The sequence below is a fragment of the Microchirus variegatus genome (genome assembly GCF_963457635.1).
Source record: "Microchirus variegatus genome assembly, chromosome: 14".
Classification (NCBI taxonomy): domain Eukaryota; kingdom Metazoa; phylum Chordata; class Actinopteri; order Pleuronectiformes; family Soleidae; genus Microchirus; species Microchirus variegatus.
In genome coordinates, this window is record NC_139815.1 from 349,689 (window position 1) to 367,258 (window position 17,570).

At 39.3% G+C, this 17,570-nt stretch overlaps 1 protein-coding gene across 1 annotated transcript; it reads left to right on the forward strand.

Moving 5' to 3' along the window:
* The first annotated feature begins 628 nt into the window (after positions 1-628).
* tmem39a (transmembrane protein 39A) lies at positions 629-17,469 on the forward strand. The gene is made up of 9 exons (XM_083900754.1): positions 629-875; positions 9,848-10,061; positions 11,404-11,626; positions 12,481-12,564; positions 12,682-12,836; positions 14,110-14,467; positions 14,699-14,886; positions 14,974-15,094; positions 17,001-17,469. Exons 2-9 carry the CDS (start codon positions 9,949-9,951, stop codon positions 17,238-17,240), a joined length of 1,482 nt encoding a protein of 493 aa, XP_083756880.1. The 5' UTR covers positions 629-875; positions 9,848-9,948; the 3' UTR covers positions 17,241-17,469.
* Positions 17,470-17,570: the final 101 nt, after the last annotated feature.

The following is a 17,570-nucleotide window of genomic DNA, read 5'->3' on the forward strand; positions in this document are numbered from 1 at the left end:
CATAATGCACCTTTAACATTTATATTTAGATGTAACATTTAGATTTAGATTCAACATTTAGATTTATATTAGCATTTAGATTTAACATTTATATTTAACATTTATATTTAATATTTATATTTTTTATTCAGATTAAACATTGAAATTATATTTTCACAAGAGAAGTAAATATCACAAAATTCACAAATATTGCTGTAAATCTGGTCAAAACTAACATAAAAAAAAAACTCACACCTTTTTTATACATGTTTTTTTTTGCTAAATGTGGCAAAAAGTTGCTGTTTATTTTAGCATGCGCAACTTTACAAACGGCGCCTCATACATATCATATCATATTCATGGTTAATATTCAATGATTTTTTAAACATTATTATTATTATTATTATTATTATTTTCAAAATAGATTTTATTGAATTGAAATTTTTTTTTTGATTGATTTTTTTTTTAACCTAAAAATACTGATCAGCTTCACATCAATGAACAGAGCCAAAGGGGGCGGGGCTAAAGGGGGCGGGGCTCTGCCCAGATTTCAGAATACATCCGTGATGCTGCGCGGTGTCGCGCGCTGATGACGTATGAGGGAGAGGAGGTGCGGGTTTGCCACGTCGGTCTCCGTGTAAGCAGCGTATTGACACTGTTGCTCCTCCAGCCCGGGCGGGGGGGCTAACTTTCGAAGCCGTTTTTACGCCTCTCAGCTCTGGACTCCGCCAGCACCAGCGTCGCCAGGCTCGTCGTAGCTCGTCCCCGCAGCGGTGCCGCCGAGGAAAGCGAAGCTGTGAGGCGGAGAAATGCTCAGCGCCGCGCGGACTCGGACTGCTTACAAGTGACTGATGCATCCTCGTCCAGGTCGCTCCTCCGTCTGTGATCGACGTCGTGTAAGTAGCTTTAATTAACGCCGCTTTAACCCCCCCACACGCCCCCCTCTCTGTGTGTGTTTATGGGGGAACCGCGAGCTCCACACGGACGCAAACCTCCGCCTTTTGTGTTCAAGTGTTTTCAAGTTTCCTCCGTGTTCCAAAATGACAGCGCTGCCTGATGTCATGAGCTTCACTGCGTGTCCTAGCAAGTCTGCGTGAGAGGGAAACACCGCGGAATAAAGGAGGAGAAAACACGCCATAATCACCGCAAAATGAGCGTTTTTCTCCACGGCGTCACGTCAGGATGCTGCTGTGTAGTAAAAGTTAGGATTTTTATTATTTATTTTTTACGCCGGAAGTACTTACTTATACTCTTCCACAAACTTACAAACTACCAGCCTGCGAATCCCCCTCTAGTTAAATTCACATGCTCACACTTCCTGTTTTCACTTTTGAGCCTTCACTCACTCACTCACACACACACTCACTCACTCACTCACTCAAAGTGAGAAAGCTGAAGTGAGCCCTCACTCATTCACTCACTCATTCACTCACTCACTCACATTCACTCACTCACTCACTCACTCACACATTCACACATTCACTCACTCACTCACTCACACACTCATTCACACACTCACTCACACACTCACTCACACACTCACTCACTCACTCACTCACTCATTCACTCACTCACTCAAAGTGAGAAGTCGTTGCTTTTTACACAATATGAATTAAATTAAAAAGTATCCCATTTAAATGTATAGCATATAGCACACAAACACCAACAAAACTCTAACATTCAAAAGAAGATGGTGCTCATCAACAATTCATTGAATGACTAATGAGTTCATTATTATAATTTTGTGTGTTATTTCCAATACTCAAAATAAAATAATAAATAATGTGAATACTTCCCGGTATAACACATGAATTATTGAAACTGCATTTGCGAGTTTGTGGACAAAAGCAAAAACATTCATCGTACGTCATCATTTACAGGTTTGCTGATATTTTACAGAGAAAAACAAGTTCTCGATGAAACCATGAAAGAATTGTCCAATTGATTGGTTAATAATCAAAGCAGCCCTGTAACATATGATGTTGTTTGGAGTAGTAAAATACATTTTCACATGTACTGACATTTAAAAAAAATATATATATATATATATATATATATATCCTGATTATTTCATGTTTCACCGTCGGACCCAAAGGTTTCTTGTGCGTCTGAAAATATTTAGAGTTTCCACTGTTGAGATAGTAATTGACAGCAATGTGACCTTTTTTTAATTATTGATCAAATGTACCCTCAAATGTCAATTGTTAATTATTTATATTTATTCTGGATGGAAATAGTGAATGATGTGGAAACAAAACCCCAAACATGAGTAGTTGAAGGTCTGAGCAGTGTGGTTTATCTGTACTGAGAGAAGATGTGGTCTCAGATTTTGGATTTCGTAATCGTTTTCTGGTTTTAAAGGCTGTTGTGTTGATCACGTATCATGACTACATTTCTGTAACACACCCAATATTGTAAATTTTATATATATATATATATATATATATATATAAAATATGTCGATTCATGGTTTATTTTCTTGATAAATCGAGTACTTGTTTGTCGAAAAATGTTGATCTGTGTTCCCCAAACCTCAACAACATGCTGTTCTCCATTTCCTGTCTTGTCCATAAACCTAAATTATTTACTTTTAATTATATATTTGTTCTATGGAACAAAGAGTTATAATATTTATCTTCATTTGAACCTAATTATTTGTGTTTTTAACAAAATATGACAGTATTTCTAATTAATAACTACATTTTAAGCATGGAATACAGATCTGTCGATCGATCTAAATGGTAGATGTTTTATGTCGTAGTGTATTTACAGCGTATTATCTCTCTCAGTCTTTGAGAAGCGCAAACATCTCTAAAGAAAACTTTTGATGAGCTCAGAGAAACAACCCATGTGCAGCGTTTATATCCCTGTATATCTCAGATGTTATTTATAAGCCATATATACGTACATAATACTGTATATTGATATCAAACTCTACACAAACCTATATTGTGATGAGATGTTTGCCCAGCCCTAGTTGAGTGTTCATCCTCGTTCACTGCGTGTGCTTTCTGACTGACAGTTGTTGCCATTGTTCGGTGGAACACGCTTATTTTTAGACATGTAGGAATTGTTTTGATGATGTGAGTGAGTGAGTGAGTTTTGTGGCTGAGACTAATTGTTTGGAGATAATGCATATTTCTAATGCAGATTGGTTTAAAGACCTTGGAAACAGTGGTTTCAGTACTGCTAATGCTGCCGTACACTGACCGATTTCTGCTTATCTTCTCTCTCCATCGTGTTTGGTCAGAAGCCGTATGAGGATGTGATCTGGCTCTGATGTGTTTGGGTTTTTGTTTTTTTTGTCACTGATCGATAAAGTCTTATTTTTTTTTAACCCAATGAGGAATTGTTTTTACGAAAAATCTACAGTAAATGATATGTTTTAATGATATATCTTCTCGGGCTGTAACTTGCAGTTGTCATTTTCATGATTTGTTAATTGAATCAAATCAAGTGAATTTGTTGACATGATAATCATTATCTGACTCTCTATTAGAAGTCTATTTTTTAACTGATGTTTAACTGATGAGGTTAGCATAAAAACAATCATTTGACATTTCAGTCCACCAGATGGTGCCAAGTGTTCGCTCCCACTCGAGCTGTTGGGAGAGTATATGAAACATATGATTTTGCATAATGCTCTCACAGTATTATCTAGAGCTGCAACTCACCAATATTTTCAACATCTATTAATCCGTCTGTTATTTTCTCAATTAATCGTTTGGGTCAGAAAATGTCAGAAAACGTTAAACTATGTTGTATCAGTGTCTTGTTTTTGTCCACAAACCAAAACCATTCACTTTTAATGATTTCTTTGTTATATTGAGCAAAGTAATGGAGAACATTTTCACATTTAAGAAGCTAAAACAATCAGAAATCTTGTTTAAATAATCTTGTCATTGTTTCAGCTCTACTGTTATCGTTTAATTATATATCATGATAATAATGATCATTGTATTGTGGTGTTTCTTAATCAGCAAAACTTTTGTTAAATAATTGAAATGGTAAAATACGCAAAATATGGAGATTTGCTTTAAAAACTAATATCTTAAGGTTTTCAACTTATTTTTGCACAAAACAAAACATTTTAAATATGTGACCATTTGTGAGCGTTTTTTCCATCAAGGATCAGTCTTTGCTTTGTCATTTAATCAGACAGCGATTGATTGTAAAGTGTAAATAAACTTTAAAAAAATTAAACGGTCACGTCCAATTAGTCAGAACACCAGCAGTTGGACCATCTCTTTCTGTATTAGCATAGTCTGACATGGTGACAGCTAACTGGCCTTTGTTACAACAGTGATTTAGCATGTGTTAGCAGGAAGACCAGAGCCTCGGCGGTGATCAATAACAACATCATTAAAGGCTGCATTCCATTCATTTGTGTCAGAGTATTGTTCCTACACTCTTCCTGGCATTGCTAAAATGGAGAGGTGCCATTCTTATCTTCGCCAAGTAGGTCGTGTTTGTTTGTAAACGGCCTAACTTAAAAAGTATAGATGTAGGTTATGGCTTAAAGAAGAAAATATTCAGTATTTTATAAAAAAAAAAAAGAAAAACTATTTATCTCGTGAGATGTCTGAGTGCTTTTTCTAGTTGTTAGTTACATATGCTTTCCCTGTCGGGCATGTTGACTGTGCGCTTATAAAACACTCAGCATTTATAAGTCATACAGGTACTGTTGTGGGGTTAAGAGGACGCCTCGGTATGTCTCCATGAAAGTGATAAATATGTTCTACAAATTGTCTGCTGATGACACACACATCCATCTAAATGAGTCACTGTCTCTTCTGTAGATGCCTCCAGGAGATTATTACTGCGTATAAATTAGAGCTGCAACTAACGATTATTTTCGTAATCGATTAGTCCGTCAATTATGTTTTCGATCAATCGTTTGGTCCATAAATGTCCCAAAAAAAAAAAAAACCTTGATCAGTGTTTGTCAAACCTGGAAATTACATTGTTCTTGAATTGTCTTGTTTTGTCCACAAACCAAAATGATTCAGTTTTAATGATTTCTTTGTTTATGTGGAGCAAAGAAATTAAGACAATATTCACATTTAAGAAGGTAAAACAATCAGAAATCTTGTTTTAATCATGAAACAGCTTCAAATCTAAATGATTGAAAAGCTTGTTTCGATGCTAGTATTTATGGTTGTGTGTACAGGTGACAACTCTGTTTGCTCTGTGACACAGCTTTGACAATAGCTTGCAGCGCTGCTGAATATTACTGTTGAAACTCTTAGCAGATGCTGTTGATACATTTTTGTGATATTTTAATTTTATATCATGGATGGAAATGTGTCACTATAATGCATAGGTGTAAAGGGGGTCTGAAGAGGATCAGATTAAAGAAAGCCAGCCACTACGCAAGTAATAAATACATTTAAGCCGGCGTAGGCAATTTGTTTGTATGTTTTGTAATGTTTTATATGTTAGTTAACATGGATCTCCACTTTGGTCTAATTGAATTCCATGGCGTCATTGTTATACATGCTAATGAACAAAGAAAACATAAGCAGAAGATTCAAACGGGCAAACAAACAACAAAACAAAATATAATCAACAACAAAAGAGGAAAGCACATGTAAATATGTTAGCGCTGGGCACGCTAATGGCATCACCGTTAACGCATGGCGCGTTTCCATGACGACTGACTGGAAAAAGACGCGCGTGCCGCGGCACCAGAGTCCAAGCACTGTTTACCAGTTAGCTCCGTTAGCTGCGTTAGCTCCCTTAGTGCAGTTAGCCTACGCCTACAGTGGAACTGGATTATTAAAGGAAAAGAGCAGCGCTCCAAATAACCAGCGTACCTGTGTACTGCGTATGTGTGCCTCTGTTTTTAAAGTTTAGCGTTACTTTAGAGTCGCATTTTAACAATCACGTAAAACATGACGTCACAGGCGTCTTTTTCCGATCAGTCGTCATGGAAATGTGTCATGCGCTAACGTTGACACCATTAACGCTGTTGGCGTGCCCAGCACTAAAATATGTACATGCAACAATAGGGCTATGTTGCAACTAACAAATATTTTCATAATCGATTAATCTATCAATTTATATTCTCAATCAATCACATGTCTCCTCCTGCCCTTGTGGGTAAGGACAGAAAGCCACTATCTAGACTTGGTAAACAACTGTTTGGGTGTTGTTTCTATCCTTCCTACTCCAGCTTTAACATTCAAGGAGGAAAATGGAGGGAATATTACTCATCAGATCAAATGTCATATTTATTTATTGCTTGTCTATAGTTGCCATACGTCATGAGTGTGTCACTCCACATGCAAAGTCATTTCCAGAAGGGGAAACCAGAGACGTGGCACTGACACAGTTGTCATGTCATGACAACATGTCATGTCTTTAACCTGGAGCAGGTTAAAAAACATCATCATAGCCAAACAAACACATGGTTTGTGTTGTTTTTATTGAAACTCTGTCAATGACTAAACAAACACATGCATTTGTGTGCATGTGTTGACCAAACCAATCAGATGTGGTCACATTATGTGATGGTACAACATGTTTGTACAAATGTCAAACCTCAAGTCCAGAATGTTGAGGTTGTTGTGCATTGTGGGGATGATATTTTCCTGAAAATGTGTACTATGGCGTTGTATAGAATTGTGTCCTCTTCTATTACACCAACTGTCCTCATGTCCTCCTTCACAACATCCATGATCCTCCTCTGTGGTCCTCCACCCTTTTCCTCCATCTTCAACATCCTTTGTCCAATATAATCACTATCTCCATCAGAATAGTACATTTACTGCCCCTTAAACCAGTGTTTCTCAATCCTGGTTCTTTGGACCCACTACTCTGGGTAGATGTTTGAAGATGTTTCCCTGCTCCTCCACACCCCATTCAAATGGTTAGCTTGTCGTAGATCTCTGGCAACCTGATGAATGGCCCATTCATTTCAATTAGTTGTGTTCCTTTGGTGCTTCCCGACACTCGGTTTGCTCAGAATAACTTCCAGAACCTCAGTTCCACTCGTCGTCTGTCTCAGTATCTGAGATATCTTTTGTCGACTAAAGCTCTGAAATTTCGACTAAAAATCGACTAATCGGGGGATGGTTTGCGGCTGCGGCTCTTTTCATATTAAAAGCGGCTGGAGTTCAACAGAGTCTGATGCTCCGACAGAGTTTTGTATTAAGTGCATCTTCGCAATACTATTATTAGACTAAAACATTGAAATATGCCAATTCTGATATTTCCATTTAGTCAAAACGGACGGAGCAACCTGAGCTTACCCTTTTTAAATGACATGCCATGTTTGTAGTAGAGCTGTTTACTGTCATCATGCTTTTGAAAAATGCTGCCACACTGCAGAAGTCATGACATGGATGCAACAGGTGGACTGACTGTAGGCTAAAATGAAAAGCTCAAAATTCACATCTAATTAATGGCAACGCTAATCTGTCTTTCTCTCATTAGCCACGGAGCACCCCCATTAGCACTTGGTACTTTCCTCCTAATGAAATCCACCATAAAAAAATAATAATAACAAAAAAAATTTAGTTGAGCAATCACAATTTTGGTTGTTAAGAGATAAATAGTGTTAATTTTGGTCTAAAGAGAAGTTTTATAGTAATGTTCATGCTCTTGATATTGCAATGCAACATCGTTTAATAAAATCATCGTTTAATAAAATCCAGACATTTTTTCTGTAAGTTTTCTAAAAGGTTTTTCAGTATGTTTTTAAAAACCGAGGTTTAAATCGAACTGTGAGTCAAAAACCGAAGTTGAACCCCTAATCAGTATGGTACAGTTTGGAATGGTAAAACTCCAGTTGTACAGGGGCAACAACAATAGCTCGCAGCTGTTTGCTGCTTTTTTGACGTTTTTCTATTGCCCTGTTAGTTGACTGTCTGCAGTGGAGCCGCTCTAGGTGTGGTTACTCTGATACCCCAAGGGAAGGGTGCCCAAAATTAGGGGCTGGATATTTTGGTACGATTCCTAATTGAAATGCAAACAAATTCACACCATACTGTGATGGAAACTTACACTTAAAACATGCAAGGCAGTGTGTCCCCAGGACCACGATTAGAAAAACACTGCTTTGGAGTATTTGCTATACCACGGTGGTGGAAATCTGGAAAATAAGGATTATTTAATCAATGACAAGATTGTCTTTTTATATTTTCTTTATTTTCAGTCTGGAATGCTTATGACAAACAAAGTCGCTACAACACGTCTTCTAAGTAGAAAATCTCAATGACCCAGGGTCACATGCAGGTGCTGTTTCCACTTTCTCTGATAAGGAGACGAGCTCTGCTGGTGGGAAAAGCAGCCTCTGGGTCAAACATGAGATAATAACACTCACAAACAAGGAGTTGTAGAAAATGCTGAAAATGGCCTAAAGATCAATGTTCAGCTTACTTAATGGGAGCAGTTGACAGCATGTACATGTGCAGTGATTGGTCAAACTCTGGATTTGCCGTTGGCGTGAGTTAAAACTTTGGACTCTGCAAAAATAAGCAGCCCCATCTCTCTTATTTAAGATTAAAGGGTAAAATAATGAGAACAATCATTAGCTGGCCCTCTGCTTCACTACACTTTAATTACATACAATGTAAACCAAGTGCTTTGGGAGAGGTCTCTTCATTTGTATTGTAAATGTTTATTAGGCTTTAGTTTTTTAGGCTTTTTTAATTGTTTCTCACCTTTTTTTTGTTGTTTTTTTTACTAGGGATGGGGCCGATCCGGTATTGGTATCGGGTTCCGATACAGACGTAATTGATGGATCGGAAATTTCCGATATACAACTGTAGAGATCTCTGATCCGATATGTCTTGTGCTTTAATGTTGTCTGCTGAAATGAAAAGTGATTCCCTGGCTGCAAAAAGTGGAATGGATTTCAAGCATGATTGACCAAGAGTTAACCAGGATGATCAGCTCCACAACCCGCTCTCTGCAGTCGACGTAACCCTAGCAGTCACTGTTAAACGCCTGCTCGCTGAGGAGAATGAAAATCACACTCCTCCAAACCAGGGTTCACGTTAGCCATAATATGCCGTTTTTTGGCCGTTGTCACGTGAATTTAGCCGGCAAAAAATTTTTTAACGGCCAAATAATTAAATCATTGATTCAACGGCCATCCACACGAAGACGGTGTTTTAGGACATGAAACTGTATTTTTTATTTTTTTTTTAAAGATTGAAGATCGAACATTCACAGCTCATTTGTGACTCCGGTTGTGTGTGCGCTGCTCTTCGCTCACAGTGAGTGTGTGTGTGTGTGTGAGAGAGAGAGAGAGAGAGACTCTCCGTCCGCATTAAATCAAATTAGCTGGATCTCAATCTGTGCCGCTGTGCAAAATTGTTTAAGACATTTTTAAAAATCGCCAGGGGTCTGTAAAGTCGATATAAACGTCGTAAAAGTCGTACATATCATACTTGCCTGTATAAAGGAGTTTAGTAAAGCCTTATATAAAATCAACAATGATGATGATAATAATATTAAAGCAAACGGAGCATCCATATTGGAATAGTATTGGTACAGGCAGATATCCAAATTCAGGTATCGCATCGGAAGTGAAAAAAAGTGGATCGGTGCATCCCTAGTTTTTACCACGCAAAGCAAATTTATTGAATGATGAATGCTGACGGGGCAACTTTTCAGGGCAACTTTACTATATCAGCATCTGCTTTTTCTCAGCCATTGCAGTCCTACATGGAACATCGTCTGGCATTGCCGACCCATCATAATCCAGAATAATCTTGTTTATGGTTCCTTTAGCAGGGCTGCGTCTTCAAAAAACCTCTAAAAAACCTCTGAACACCTTCAACATGTCTAAATAGCACTTATTGTGTACTTTCAGTGCACAAGAAACTATTAAATGCGTGTTTAAATGTTCCTTCCACAGTGGCCTGTCTGTACATGGTGGCTCTTTGAGGAGAAGCGGAGGAGTCGCAGCGGCTGTTGGTTGGTGGGCGGTGTCTCTGGTTGCCACGGTAACTGGCGACCATGCCAGGAGGTCGCAGGGGCCCCAGCAGACAGCAGCTAAGTCGCTCTGCCCTGCCTTCCCTGCAGACTCTGGTCGGAGGCAACTTCGGCAATGGTACGGGTATCAGGAACAGGTACGTTCACGCACACATCTGCAATGGTCCGTGTCATGGACGTATTAGTGTTTAGTTATTATGGACTGTACTACTTTATTTATATAGTGTTTATGTCCACATGCCATTATTAATAATACCCCTCCCCTTTGGCAGCTGAGTCTGGCTTCTACTACCATGACAGTGATCCAAACAGACCCCAGAAGCCACCAAGACTTTTAAAGCTTAACTTTGAAAGTCTGCTTGCTTCCCACTATAGTTTTGGAAATACATATTTTACATAAACATCCATCCATCCAACATTCTACCCAACAGTCCCGGCACCGTTTACCCGTTAGCTGCTGTCTCTGCAGCGTCCATGTCAGTGTCTCCAAAAGACCAGAAGAAGTCGCTAAATTTGTCGGTAGTTGCTTTTTTTGAAAAAGAGGGATCTGAATACTCGAGTTGTCAACACTGTTTGCCAGATGGCGAGCGGGACAGGAAGTCGAACGCATTATTTTCGGAATAAAAGCCCTGTTTTGTAATAATGTATTTGTTTTGATGTGTTTTTGTAATTGTAAAAGTTTTACAATTAGTTAGTTATTATTATTATTATTATTATTATTAGTTGCACAGCCCTACAACAGACTGTAGAGGGAGTGGAGACAACCTGCCATTTAACCTTCACCATGACTCCAAAGCTGTTAAATTAGGGTAATAATCCTGCATACTTTTGCTTTAAGACTCACAACCTGACTTGAACATTCCCGACACAGTGTAGGTAGACCTAAAACATGCTGTTTCTGCGAGACAGCCTAAAAATATCAGCTAAAAGTAATGAGCTCCTGAATAGTTTAGGATTAGAAAGACTCTTGACTGCCAGCGAAAAGGATTTTTAAGCTGCAAAATCTGCAAAAGTTACTTTCGTGGTAACTTTTGCGAATTGAAGTAGCAGTAAATTTAGTTAAATGCCTTGTGACTGAAATGATCACTAACCTGGCTCTGCTATCTGGTGTCATTGTTGCATTTCCTGCTTCTATATGCAATAATTGCACAGTCATGCTTCCTGTCTTTTTATGGTCAAAACTGAGGATACAGCCATTTAATATGAACATGCTTCCCTGTCCTTATGTTCAGTTTTAACTCCACAGTGACCGCAGGTGATGTGAACATTGTTGACTTGTTAATAAGTGCTGAGCCCCACAGGTTCTTCTCCAGTGTTACAGAAATTGTGTGTGTGTGTGTGTGTAAAGGAAACCCATTCAAATTTGGCACAAACATTCAATTGGACACAGTAATTAACTTATTATCTTGTAAAAGAACATTTTTGGCCTGATACATTTTCCTATGCTAATTCTAGTTGTGTATGTGTCTTTTCTGGTAGGAGCAGTAACACGGTGGGTCTGTCTGCTCCGCCTCTCTCAGCCCTCATTACCCCAGAGCCGGTCCGACACTCAAAGATCCCAGAGCTGCCTTTGGACAGCAGCCTGCTCTTTGAGTTCCTGCTCTTCCTCTATTTGCTGGTGGCCTTGTTTGTCCAGTACATCAACATCTACAGGACGGTGTGGTGGTATCCATACAGCCACCCTGCTGCCTCTACTTCGCTTGTAAGAACCACGACTTCAGCCACTTTTCCTACGACTGATGAATAGTTATTTTTTGTCATCATTTAATCTGTTGAACTTTTTTTTGATTAATCGATTACTTGTTTGGTCTATAAAGTGTCAGGAAAGGGTCAAAAATATCGATCATAGTCGCATGTTTTACTGTCCTAAAAGAGCAGAGATACAAGAACATATTCACATTAAAGCTAGAGCTGAAACAAGTAATATGTTAAAGCTCACATAGAGTGGTCCTGTTGCACATATATGTTAGTTATGGAGGTCTACTTACATATATTAACTTGTTTTTATGCTCAAAAACCTCCTAGTTGATGTAAACGAGCCGATATAGATCCTCTTTTCTGACGTTGTTTCCCAGCCACGAGATTTGAGACTCAACTCTCTCACCCAGAAGACAGAGTCTTGTCATTGGCCATTTTATGGACCAAGCGATTAATCGAGAAAATTATTGACGGATCAATCAATTAGTTGCAGCTCTAATTAAAGTGTGTTTCAGTTAAAATTGGAAACAGATGAGTGCACACCTGTACTGATTTTCTTTTTACAGTAATGTAACGTTTCCTGTCCAGTTACTTAATATTTTGTTATAATAACAAACTGACATAACTGATTTTTACACTGATGACAATTGTGGTTAATTTTAATAGCCAAACAAATCAAATTTGACTTTGACTTAGAATTTACTTATGAATTATATATATTTCATTTTGTAATCTAAGACTGTGTAAGAGTAGAACAGTCTTTCTTGTTCGTTTATTATGCTGTTGTAGAGGAATCAAAAAAGAAAAGCATTTGCCTCACCGATGGTACATTTCTTCTTTTGTCTGTTGCGCCCACAGAACTTCCATTTGATGGACTACCACCTGGCTATCTTCATCACAGTCATGTTGGCCAGGAGGCTTGTTTGGACTATAGTTTCAGAGGTAAACACAGACGGTATATGGTTATACAGAATAATTCACTGTCCCCATAGGGAGTGAACTGCTGATGTTGTCGCTGCTGCTGGTCTTAGACGTTTTTTGTCCGCTTGTCTCGCGCAGGTGTCTCAGAGCAGCAGCAGATCACTGCTGCGCTACGTGTGTCTTATCGCAGCTCGGCTCTGCCTGTTGACCATGTGTGGTTGGGTGCTCTGTTGGACGCTGGTCAACCTCTGCAAGAATCACTCTGTGCTCAACCTCCTCTTCCTGGGATACCCGTGAGTCTCATCTATACTATACCAGTTTTTGGCACCATTCTGCTGGTGTCACAGTACATTGTCTTAAGGTGCAGTCTATTGATCGGTCAATGTAATGTAATGGTAAAAACGCAGAACATGCTATCATGCTATCATGCTAGTCTGTTCTTTTGGTGGTTTCTTGACAAATAATGTCAGCTTGCAGCACTGTTTACTGTGTCGCATTCATCAATGACTTTATTGCTGATTGCATGGACCATGTCTACATGTTGAAATGCATTGACTTGCTGCCATTAGAGTCGCTGATTTAGATATTATAATAACCATATAAATCATTTGATTTATTATAATTATCCTATTGTGAACTCTACAGGTTATATAGGTTTATAGTAATACCATCAATTTAAATTGGATTATTTTCAGTATGTATTTATATAACCAGAGCTCTTAGTTGCTGAACTATCTTGAAATTAGACCTTTAAAGCAGTGGTGGCAAACTCCAATCGATTACATGCGTCCTGCCTACAAATGTGCTGAGGCACAGCTGCCAGGGAGGTGATGGAATATAGACACACTAAATATATTTGCTAGCAATATTCCTTGTCATTATTGACAAAATGTTCTATTTATTTCTCTGTTTTTGTGCATCATAAATGTGTTTTTATTAGTGCTGGGCACGTAAAACGCGGTAACGGCAGTTAACGGCGTCGATGTTAACGCACACCGCATTTCCATCACACGTGACCTCATGTTTACGTGACTCCCGATTGTTAAAATGAGTTTCGAAAGTAACGCTAAACTTTAAAAACGGAGGCAAACGACACATACGCAGTAACACAGGTACGCTGGTTATTTGTAGCGCTGCTCTTTCAGTTTAATAAACAGACCGCTCCAGATCGACTGTAGGCACGCTAACGGCGCTAAAGGAGCTAACTGGTAAACGGTGTCTGGACTCCGATTTCACGCCACGCGTCTCTTTTTCCGGTTAGTTGTCATGGAAACGCGTCATGTGTTAATGTGCTTTAACGCCGTTAACCGTCACATCATTTCATATCAAAACAAGCACTTTTACTTTGAAATTCTGTCTAATATCATCATGAGTATCTTATATTGCCCACCCGCTGCTGAATAGATGTTTTTGTTTCCACTTTTTCTTTTGCTCATTGGCCCCCAGGTCATTTGAGTTTGACACCCCTGCTTTAGTGTGTGAAAAATGTGTATGATTGGTCCATATAAAACTAAAAGTGTCTGTTTTTATGTCCTCATTCACTCACCGCCCTCCCCTCCATGTCAGATTTGGTGTGTACGTCCCACTCTGCTGTTTCCATCAGGACGGAGGGAAAAGTCAAACGGCGTCGGCAGACTGCGATTACCCGTCTGACCACCCGCAGACCGAGCTAGCAGAGGCTCCGTTCTTCCGCCCGCGTGACTTCCTGTTCCTGCTGCGGGAAAACCTCCGAGAGCAGTTTTCCAGCCCGCCGCACATGCCCACACACACCTGCCCACCACACACACACTCGCACACGCCGGAGCTGATTCGAGCCGAGGTGGAGGAGCTGAAGAGCGACTTCAACCGGCGAATCAAAGAAGTGCTCTTCAACTCGCTGTTCACTGCTTACTATGTAGCTTTCCTCCCTCTCTGCTTTGTCAAGGTTGGTGTCTGTTGTTTTATTGTTGAATTTCACACCACTCCGTCTCCTACGGTGGCCCTGAGGTGCAAAAACGCAAAACAAAAATCACAAATGCAAATCAAAAACACAAAAGCAGAAAACAACTAAGTTTGCGTTTTGGTGACTTGGGTTTGCGTTTGCGTTTTGCACCTCAGGGCCACCGTAGTCTCCTTCTGTAATGACCTCTTGCCTCTTACTGCGTCATCTCCACAGAGCACCCAGTACTACGACATGCGTTGGTCATGTGAGCATCTGATCATGGTGTGGATCAATGCGTTTGTGATGCTCATGAGTCAGCTGTTGCCTCCCAGCTACTGCGACCTGCTGCATCGCTCGGCAGCTCATCTGGGTCGCTGGCAGAAACTGGAGCACGGCTCGTACAGCAACGCTCCGCAGCATGTGTGAGTGCGCACACGCATTTCTGCTTTGACATTTTATATTTAAAGCCTGACACAGTTTGTAATTGTGTGGTTTCTCTTTTTTCACAGGTGGTCAGAAAGCACCATTTGGCCTCAGGGGGTGCTGGTACGACACAATCGATCTCTATATAAGGCCGTCGGACCCTATAATGTCGCTTTGCCATCTGATGTTTCCCACGCAAGGTTTTATGTGAGTATTTAACCTTTAACATTTCCCTGTCTTTTTACATGGAGACACACTTTTGATCACTATCGCCACCCAATTACAGCAAATTTGTATTATGCATGTGTTATCTAATATATCAAAATGAAAAAATATGAACCTCAACCCATTTGTGCATCACAACCCTGATGTAAAATATTAAAATAATGCCACTTTTTTTTACAATATAATACAAATATTGCAGTTGGAAACACAGGGAAGTTGCAGTTAGACTTTTGTGAGACTTGATCTTTAGACAGGAAACACAGAAGGTGAGAGACATGCATCAGAGGTTTGACCAAACACCAAAGGCAGGTGCTGTGGTTTAGGGTTGGCGTCTTAATCCCTGAACCAGCAGCTTTCCCTTTGAAAAGCCTGTTCTATGTAAATCAGCTGGTGAATGTTAACCATTTGGATTTACTTTTCTCATGCTCTAAAAAAAACAAACTGTTTAGTTTCAGTTCATTCAACATACAAATGGTCTGTATTCCAGAATGAAGTTGTGGAAAAACAAAGATGAAGCTGAATTTATCTACAATTCAGTGTAGTTTTGCTTTGTTCATTTTAGTTTTTTTGTTGTTGTTGTTTTTTAAAATTGTCGTTTTTATTTCAGTTATCCAAATAATTTTTTCACTGCTAGTTTTAGTTTTCGTTTTCCTTAGCTATAATAACCCTGGTACGTATATGCATATATGCAAATATCTGCAGGGTTTTGTTATTATTATTATTATTATTATTATTATTATCATTATAATAATACAGGTGTTGTCACAGATTCCTGCAGAATGAGTTGAGCAAGCACAAACTGGGAGGGAGAGAAAACGTTTAGCATCACAGCAAAGGGATCACATTCACCTGACTAAAGGGTTAAAGATGACCTTTAAATACAGAGTGTGCACCTGGTTCCACCGGCTCTTTGTATGTGAGGAGCAGCAGCGTTCTAAACAATAACGTGTCTCTCTTTCTAGTTGCAGTCAGTACTCAGACTTCAGTATTTTAATGTGAACTTCATGCAACTTTTATATAGTATATCTGCTTCTGGTCTCTCTCTACTGTCTCTACTTAGCCTCCATTTCCTCTCCCCCTTCTTTCTTTCCGCACCATTTTTCCTTTCAAACCAACCACACATCTTTGTACCGTTACAGTGTCCCCAAAACCGTGATGCATACCAAACCATGGGAAAACTGTACCATTGCATCCCTAATAAATATATATATGTACACATGTATATGTGTGTGTATATATACATTATCTCTTAATACTTTTGTCCATTTATGCTGTAAACTCAAAATGACCTGGCGGCCAGTGAGCTTTAGTCAATAGAATCTAACCTATCTTTATTTATAAAGCACTTTAAAACAAACAACAGCTGAAACAAGGTATAAAATGTCGAAAAAGAAGAAAATAGACCTAAGAACAAGTGACAAAAGTCCAAAAGTTTGGGAAAAATTTACTTCTAGTTTAGTAAAAATTATTCAAAATAAAAATGGTATCTTCATAAACTAATCACGGTCATATTATGGATGATATTGCAAACCATTTCAAAGTAAAACCATAATTGTGATCAAAGTGAATCTGTAAATAACAAAGACGGACAGAAATGTAATTAAATCAAAATAACATGGAGACGATTGTAATTAAAACGCTAGACAAACTCTTCTATATAATGAAATGTTGTTGAGCCAGATTTCATTGTCATTTTAAAACAAGTGAAGGACGACAGGACATTGACTTTGAGTTTATTTATGAGGTCAAATACTGGACGAGAAGGCCTGGCTCTCAATCTCTGTTCCAGTTCATCCCACAGGTGTTTGATAGAATCCAGAATTCAACAATGAGCAGGTGTTGTTCTCTGTGTTTTGTCTGATTTGTCTCCTTCCTGTTGGTTTTCCAGTTTCTGTTTCACAAGCCCTTGCGGATCTTGAACCTGCTGATCTGGATCGAGTCCAGTGTGGTTTTGTACCAGTTATACTCTCTGCTGCGCTCTGAGCGCTGGAACCACACGCTGTCTCTGGGCCTTATTCTCTTCTGCAACTACTATGTCCTTTTCAAACTGCTGCGAGATCGCATCGTGCTGGGCAAAGCCTACTCCTACCCAGTGTCCTCCACCAGTCTGGGCCTCAAATCACCGTAAACGCCATCCCGTCAGAGCGAGACCTCATCCAAGAACTCTGGATTTGGAGGGTTGAGGTCTGGTAAATGAGCGTGGAAGACTGGAGGATTGTGAATCACTTGCGCTTGGAAGTGAAGGGACAGACTGTGAAGTCGCACCTGTTTTGATACGGTTCTATTTTTAATGCAATGTTTATATATATAAACCTATTTAAAAGAATATTTTTATTTTGTATACTATTTCGAGTTACGCCGGGCATTACCACACTGACGCCATCAGCATGTCTTGTTACGTTGTTGCTGAGTGACCGGGAAGTGGTCGGGGGGGGGAGGGGTTAATGCCAGGTGACTT